The 8,811-nt window shown below is 39.1% G+C and overlaps 1 protein-coding gene across 1 annotated transcript; it reads left to right on the top strand.

Annotated features, from left to right (window-relative positions):
* Nucleotides 1-1,605: 1,605 nt before the first annotated feature.
* LOC140535927 (retinol dehydrogenase 12) lies at nt 1,606-7,443 on the top strand. The gene is made up of 7 exons (XM_072657487.1): nt 1,606-1,640; nt 1,834-1,949; nt 2,410-2,565; nt 2,670-2,774; nt 4,737-4,946; nt 5,861-6,047; nt 7,218-7,443. The coding sequence occupies exons 1-7, from the start codon at nt 1,627-1,629 to the stop codon at nt 7,318-7,320; spliced, it is 891 nt and encodes a 296-aa protein (XP_072513588.1). The 5' UTR covers nt 1,606-1,626; the 3' UTR covers nt 7,321-7,443.
* Nucleotides 7,444-8,811: the final 1,368 nt, after the last annotated feature.

Raw genomic sequence — 8,811 nt, 5'->3', positions numbered from 1 at the left:
ACTGTCCAAATTCATCTATTGCTCCACACTTAAATGTTTAACTAACTAAGATTTTAACATGGTTCTCACGGATGTCCCTAACACGTCTACAGTGTAACACTTAATCAGTGGTCATCTCCCACTTGGGGGAAATGATGTAAACTGAGAGATCACCAGGGGGGTCATTAGTGGGGTGCTGGTACTCCTTCAGCTCGCTCTCCAAGTCCAAACAGATCATATGGGATCGAGTATCAGGGAGAAAACCAGATACGGACACAGGTGCTCCTCCTGCTTGGCTGGAAACCACCGGATTTTTTTCATGAGAAGCTGTAAAATTAAGAGTTTCCCCATGTCACCTGAGATGATGTGACTTTAAATCGCCTTTCTGAAAGGTTTGTCACATGGTCAGTGCAGGTTTTAGTTTTTTTTTTTCTCAGACAAGGCGCTAAGACTTTCTCACATATCTCCTGATGGATTATTTCCCTCTGGATCAGTTCCTTTATGGCCTACAGATGATTTCATAGAAAATTGAATTACTGAGAAATTCCATGATTGTGGCAATAATGTGGTTTGTGTCAGATGGGATGATTTGAGTATTTCTAGAACCGCTGATGTCCTGAGATTTTTTAGCACAACAGTATCTAGAGTTTACTCAGAATGGGGGAATAAAGAAAAACATCCAGGTAGTGGCAGTTCTGAGGACAGAAACACCAATAGCCAGAGCTGGCCAAAGGCTACAGTAACTCAGATAACTATTGCAGTATACACAACACAGTCTTGAGGCAAATGGGCTACAACAGCAGCAGACCACGTTCTATCAGCCAAGAACAAAAAACTGGACAGTAGAAGACTGGAAAAAAGTGCCTGGTCTTATAAACCACAATTTCTTAATCAGTGGACCTAACCTGTCTTCATTATTATCCATGGCTTGAAGGCAGGTTTAAATGGCCTTTAAATGTCTACTTCTAACACGATAATGCACAATGTCGCAAAAAAAAAGTCACCTTACATTGGCTTCATGAACATGACAATGAGTTCAGTGTTCTTCAGTGGCTTTGCAAGTCACCGGATCGGAACCCAGAACACCGCCTTTGGGATGTGGTAGATGCTGTATAATGCTGTATAAAAGTACCCATGTTAACATGGACTAGAACCTCCAACATCTTGTGGAACCTTTCCCAGAATTACCTCTTATGAAAGCCAAGGGTTACCTAGGTAAAATACACTGAGCTCTATATGAACTAGTATCTTTGTGTCTTTGTCGCCCTTAATGAAAGACGCAGATTTGCAGTCACACTGTCTCCTCCGTGAGCTGGAATTTCGAGCTGGTTTTGTGTATTACACACACATGTGTGGAATACAAAAGCAGCCCAGAGTTTATGCATAACCAGGCCGAATCCATTTGTTCTGACATCAGGGAAGGCAAAGGGGGATTTCTAAGTAACAATTTTTGGCTTGCATATAAGATGAGCTCTGGCATCATAAGACTCAATAAGTTTTTAAGTTTCCCAGAGCACAGAGTAGATCTGTTCCAGGTTGAGCACTTTCACAGACAGAAAGCATTTCAGTTCATTTTAATATATTATTCTTATCATTAATATTATTCTCACAGTGTTCCGGTGGACTTAAGTAAGAATTTAAAGGAAAATGAGTGGTTTAAGGTAAGTTTTTTTTACCATAAATTCTGGTTTTTATAATGCCAATATTATGGTATAATATATTAAACTATATTGCAACAGTAATTAATTTTCTGTCTGTTGTGGACAAGAGTTTTTTCATGTTTGTGTGTGTGTGTGTGTGTGTGTGTGTGTGTGTGTGTGTGCATATGGATGGATGTTCTTGTTTAACATTTAGGAAGCTCATAACCAAAAGCTGGTCGTCAGATGCTCGGTTAGATGGGAAAACTGCTATAGTAACTGGAGCAAACTCAGGGATTGGCAAAGAAACGGCCAAAGATCTGGCGAAGAGGGGTGAGTGCAAGCAGTGGCACCTGAATAACAGGTGGCTGTTGTTGCTTTTTCATGAAATGTTTACATCTTTTAATGATTCATAAGATGCAGTCTTTTCACGTAATTCTCCCAGTGGAGACATGTAGTCAACACCTTACACCCTTCATCTAAAAACAACTCATAACAACTTGCACTGTACTGTTGTACAAAACAACATTCCTCTTTTTTTTGAGAAGCTCCATTTGAATGGACCAATAGAAATGCTTCAGAATTTCTTGGGATCTTTTTGGGATCACTGCATTATGGGCAGTGTGCGCTGTTTGGCTGTATCAGGCTTAGTGGGCAGTGTGTGTATGTGTGACTGAAGTGTATGGTTCTACTTGGCCTAATGGCCAGTGTGTGTGTGGAGTATTTGGCTTTACTTGGCTAAACGAGCAGTGTTTGTGTTTGTGTGCGTGTGTGCATGTGTGTGTTTGTGCAGGAGCGAGAGTGATCCTGGCCTGCAGAGACATGGTCAAAGCTGAGCAGGCAGCCAGTGAAATCATTCGAGAAGTGGGCGTGTCCTCAGTGGTGCCACGCAAACTGGACCTGGCAGACACCAAATCTATCTGCGAATTCGCAGAGCTTATTTACAACAGTATAACCTGATTCACTGTCACTTTCAGACACACTCCACAAAAACACGAGACACATACACGCAGTCTGTATCCCAGTTTGTGATGAAATATTTTTCTCTTTTAGCTGAAAAGTCTCTGAATTTCCTGATTAACAACGCTGGTGTGGCAATATGTCCATACACTACAACAGAAGATGGCTTTGAGTTGCAATTTGGAGTCAACCATTTAGGTGACGTTTCAGCTGTCCATTTACTGCAACACTCTAATAAACACTCTACACTTCAAAAGTTCTGACCAATGCTTTTAAATAACATAAAACCACTTCAGCTGCATAGAAGGATTCAAATGATCGTTAGGACATTAAGAAAGATTCCTTTAGTGGCAGGAATGATGAACAAAACTGTAAAATATTGTAAAATGATCTAAGATAAAGTTAGAAGCTAATTTTAATTTCTCAAGGCTGACAAATTGACAAAAATTAGAGTAAAAAGATGATTGCAATATAGAATTTATCATTAAATCAAATTACTTCTTGTTCACAGTATTGAATAAGACATTTAAAATATTTTAAGTAAGAAAAATAGTTCATATAGCAAGCATTTTTTGTTTATATGCAAAATGATCTAAGCATAATTAAATATGATGTGATAAGTGACAGCATAAATATTTACCCTCTTCAAGTCAGTTTTAGTAACTGCACCTTGAACTGCCATGATCACAGTGTGAGTCTGTATGGATAGTTCTCAATCAGGCTTGCACATCTGGACACTGCAATTTTACTCCATTCCTCTTTGCGAAACTGCTCAAGCTCTGTCTGGGTGTGAACGGCTCTTCCAGGCACACATTGTCTATTGGATTGAGGTCAAACACATTCACCTTGTTGTCTACCATTTCTGTGTAGCTTTTGCTGTGTGCTTTTGGTCTTTTCTACCAAACTGTAGTTCTCCTGCAGACTGAATCAGATTTTCCCTATTTTTTGCTGCATTCATTTTACCCTCTACCAAAAACAAGCCTCCAGGCCACAGAATGATGCTACATCCATCACCTTGCTTAACAGTAGGGATGGTGTGTTTGTGGTGATGTGCAGGGTTTGGTGCTTGACAAACATAGCGTCTAGTCTGATGGCCATAAAAGCTTTATTTTAGTCTCATCAGACCAAACAACCTTCTTCCAGTTGAACTTTAAGCTCACCTCCCATGTTCCTTTGGGTGAACTGTAGTCAAGATTTCATTCTCCGAGAGCTGCAGCTGGTGAAGAAGTCAGGTACCATTTGTCATATGCAGAGTCTTTCCCATCTCAGCTGCAGAAGCTTTAAACTCCTTCACAATAGCCATACATGTCTTGGTGGCCTCCCTAACTAGTCTCCTTCTTGCATGGTCTTTCTTGCGCAGTTTGTGTGGATGGACTGCTCTAGACAGATTCACACATGTGCCATATTTCTTAATGCTGGATTTAACTGATCTCTGGGGGATGCCTGGAGTGTCCTTTTGTTGTAATGGTGTATTTGTATCAAGGAATATTGTTTGACCAATGACTGGACTGTCCAGACAGGTGTCTTTATACTACAATCACCTGAGTCACTGCACTCGGGTGATCTCCATTTTTCTTCACTAATTGTAAGGCTGCTAGCACCAACTGCCTGGACCTCTATTGAAGTCCGTCAGTCAAAACTTTCACTCTTTGGCCTTATATGATGACATTGTTTTTTTGTTTGCAGAAATGGCTTCCTGTACAAAGACTAAGTTTCATTTTATACTTGTTAGGTCCTACTAATCCCAAATAGGAGAAATTAAAAATGCAAAAAAAAAAGCAAATGCCCAGGTCTCAGGAGGTTAAAAGTGGGTGAATATTTATTCAGTAATTTATTTTACGTTATATATTTTTATTTATTTATTTTTTGTAAAGTCTTTTGTAAAGTATATATGGACCTTGATTCCATTTATTTAAAAAAAAAAGTAATAAAGGGGGACATTTTTATAGCCACTGTAGATACCTTCATTCAACAGAATACCAACAGAAACAATCACTAGGAGTGTTTGTAATTGGTCAAGATGCTCACAGCTCAAAAAAGTGCAATACCAGCCAGTTCCAGCTCACTGCAAAACCAGTATTGCAATAATAAACAGTGGTAACAGCTAATAAACACCATAACACATTAACATATTTATAACACATTTTCCATCCTGTGCAGGCCATTTCTTCCTCACCTTCCTTCTGATGGACTTGCTGAAACACTCAGCTCCCTCCAGGGTCATTAATGTTTCCAGTCTGGCTCACTTCATGGGCAAGATCAACTTCGAAGACATCAACAGTGAGAAGAACTACCACCCAGTGAAAGCCTATGTGCAGAGCAAGCTGGCTAATGTTCTCTTTAGCAGAGAGCTAGCCAAAAGAGTGGAAGGTAAGAGCAACACAAACACACCTGTGAAACCTATGGGCATTAACAATAGTTACCTATTAGATCATCGCTGGTCACCACATTAGTAGAACCTCTTTCTGAGGTCAGAAATGAGGTAGATAGGGGCCAGTGAGTGTAAGTACAAGGTAGAGGAATTATAATGTGACCACTGGGAGGATATACAAGGTCAAGTGATCTAGTGAATTGTTTGTGTTTGGTACGTGTAGAAGCTGTACGTTGGAATCTGACCATGACCACTTGGTACTTCATTGTGAGAAAGCCTTAAATGTCTGCTAGACATTACAGAGTATTTTTTTGTTTTCAGTGAAAATGCATGGCTAATGGATCAGTCTGATGCTACAGTGCAAGTGTCTCGTGTCTAAACCAAAAGTACTCAGAGCAGGACTAAAAAGAGGCTCTATTTATACACATGACAGCAGCAGAAGATTTAAATAGCCTTTTCATAAGGCATGGAAGATTTCATTATGTAAACAAATAATACACAAATAATACAAACATCACATGGGTACCAAGCATCTAGATGACAAATTGACTTTTACATCCAGAAAATGATGTTAAAGTATGTCTTTATTATCCAAAAAACAAAAATATATTTTAAGTTGCTGCTGATGTTATTTACAGAGCTCCTCATATGAACTCTTGCAGGACGGACAATCAGAACAGATCTTACTTACTTATATTAACCAAAGGCTAATATAGGGACTAGACAAGCTGTGTTTGTGTCTATGTCAGCAATAGATGCAACCTAAAAAAGCTGAATGCAGTCATTAGAAAGGGTGTCCACAAACATTTGGACATATAGTGAATGTAAATAACAATATATTAAGTGTATTGATGATGTACATGATCAATGATTCTTGATATTTATATAAACACTGTGCATTTCATCTCGGTAGATCTTGGAGTGACCGTGTGCGCAATCGACCCCGGGTTGGTGAATACTGCATTGATCCGACACATGAAGAAATCCTTCCAGTTCTTTATCAAAACATTTGGCTTTCTGATTCGAACTCCTGCAGAGGGAGCTTACACCAGCCTCTACTGCGCTCTGACCCCTGACCTGTCCAGCGGGGGCTACTACAGGTGAGTAAGATCAAATCCACATGCTAAAATCAATTTACTTTGTACTGCCACTCATTGCCCACTTTATGATAAGCCCCTGCTCAGTAGCTCCATTATACAGGTTGACTACACTACACAGACTGTAGTCCATCTGCTCCTGCACAATTCCTCAGCCTCCCTTTACCTCATTCATCATTGGTCAATATCTAACCACTGAGCCGCTGTTTTTTCAGATATTATTTAGGTGGTAAAATGAGTATATCAAGCACAGCAGTGTTGCTTTGTTTTTTACACATGTCAGTGTTGCTGTTAGGTTGAGAGTAGGTTCACCACCCAAAACAATCATCAGCATAGATAATGTGAGAGGACACAAAGGGAGGGGAACTCCAAGAACTTTGGGCTACAATTCAGGCAGTCTCTGCTTCAAGCTAGAAGACCAGACCCCTCCCTACTTTACATGAGCTAGGAGTGTGACAGATGACTTTGACCCTTTAAAACCTGAACCATCAAATCATTGTAATTCTTCAAAACTGTGTTTATTTGTGTTTATTTGACCCTCTGATCAATTATTTAAAACTTAATTATTAAACGAATTTATGTATTTAATTAATTATATATCATTGTGCTATATTTACATATTATTTAAAAAATATTTATTTATTAATTATCACACTGATGTTGCAGAGAGCTCAAAAACTCAAATATGATACCCTTGGCTCTAAAGGGATAAGGGGAGGAGATGGGGGGGGGTATAGAAGGTATCAATGGGAATTTGTAGGAATATCATTGGAAGGAGGAGGGACTTCAGACATGTTGCTATGTCCAAAATTCATGTCTGAACTCTGAACAGGAGAAGTCCTACTCCATGGTAAAAGATTCTAGCAATAAAAGCTTCTGCCCACTAACCTTTGTGCAAACTGCATGCCTAGATCATCACACACTCTCCTCAAATTGTGTGAAGTTGTTCAGCAACCTTTAACAGACATTCTTATGAGTTTTCTGACACTGTATGACAGTGTATGTCGCACAGCTAAAACAGTAGCACAAAATATCGTATCTTGAAGCCTGAACGACCACTTCAACCCTGAGCATCTGCCTTTTATTTGTCTCACTATGTAAGACTAAACATTTCTGATCTCATAGAAATTGACATGCAGAGTAATAAACTTGCTTTTTCATTGTGTGCCACAGTAACTGTGCCCAGGTGCCATGTTCCAGGGCTGCCAATGACGATGCTACTGCTGCCAGACTCTGGGCTGCCAGCTGCCATCTGCTGGGCATCCGTTGGAGATGAACTGCACTATGAAGGCCTGCCACTGCTGCATGTCAAACAGAAACAGAGCATTCCTAATGTGAACTTGTGATCCAAGATTTTAAAGACGTATTATCCCTATAGCCTACCACACTGCACAGTGTCTTAGGAGTTGAAGGTAAAGGGATGTGGAATGGAGTGCAGTGAATAAAGGATGTTGTATTAATGTTATATTAATTTACTGACTGTAAAAGCTTCTCCCCATTGGCACTGTTTACATGATTGGGGTTTATGGGTATCACAAGGTGAACCAAATATGCAAATAAATAAACAAACATGCTCAAATTTGAATGAAGGCTATCTGACTTTTTCTCTGAACCACCATGGACCAAAGGAATTGAAGGGCTTATATCATGAACCCTTATTTCTAAAATAAAAAAAGACTTTAATGTAGTGTGTCAACACTTAAATAAATAGCCAAATCGTTCTCCATGTGGTGCTACTGTTCATGCTCTTATCAAGCATTACCCTTTTTGTAGGACTTCCATTCAGTCTCAAAGCATGCACACAATACACATATATGCACCTACTGTAGTCAGAGACTGTAGCCTATCTGTTGATTCGCAGTTTGTGTTAGTCATCCTCTAGCCCTTCATCAGTGGTTAGTTTATGACTGCAGGGCCTCTCTTGTCTGGATTTGTTCGAGTGGTGGAGTCACTCTCAACCTAGGAGTTGCACTAACGTGTGTTAGAAACCCAGCAATACAGCAGTGCTGTGTAAAGGACAGCTTAGTCATACCCTTAGTTTCACATCAGAAACGTTCAAATACAGTACCATATAACTTTAAAAGGAAATACAGCTAATTATATGTGATTTCCACTTAAAGGGCTTACATGTATATTTACATTTAAGGCATTTAGCTGCAGAGGTGTCAAGTAACACAGTACAAATACTTAGTCACCTTAATTAAGTAGACATTATGCTTATCTATACTTTACTGGAGTAATTCTTTTTCAGTAGACTTTTTACTTCTACTCCTTACATTTTCACCCAATTATCTGTACTTTCTACTCCTTACATTTTAAAAATAGCCTCGTTACTCCTATTTTATTTCATTTGTTTAAAGAACTCAAGTGAAATGTCCCACCTAAGCCCCACATTTACATTCCAATAAAGGTTTTTGACATGCCTCTAAAGTTTGACTTTTTGACACATAGATGCTCCTTTAATATAGATGATATTACTAAAATGCATTCATTTTCAATGGGCAGATCTGCAGCTGAAACAGGCAGCCTAGTGTATCCCAACATTTTTCAACATTAACATTTTAATAACATTATAGTCATTATGGCTTTTAGAAAAATGTGTGTTGGGGAGGTGTGGTAGTGCACTATAGACCCCTGTGGTGCGGCCTAAGCCTTTGGCATTTGTTCAATACATTACTTTTACTTTTATACTTTAAGTAGTACTTTTAAACTTGTACTTGAGTAAAACGCTTCAATTGATACTTCAACTTTTATAGAAATCTTTTTG

Source organism: Salminus brasiliensis, chromosome 1, assembly GCF_030463535.1.
Source record: "Salminus brasiliensis chromosome 1, fSalBra1.hap2, whole genome shotgun sequence".
Classification (NCBI taxonomy): Eukaryota; Metazoa; Chordata; class Actinopteri; order Characiformes; family Bryconidae; genus Salminus; species Salminus brasiliensis.
This window is presented reverse-complemented; position numbering and strand designations above follow the sequence as displayed.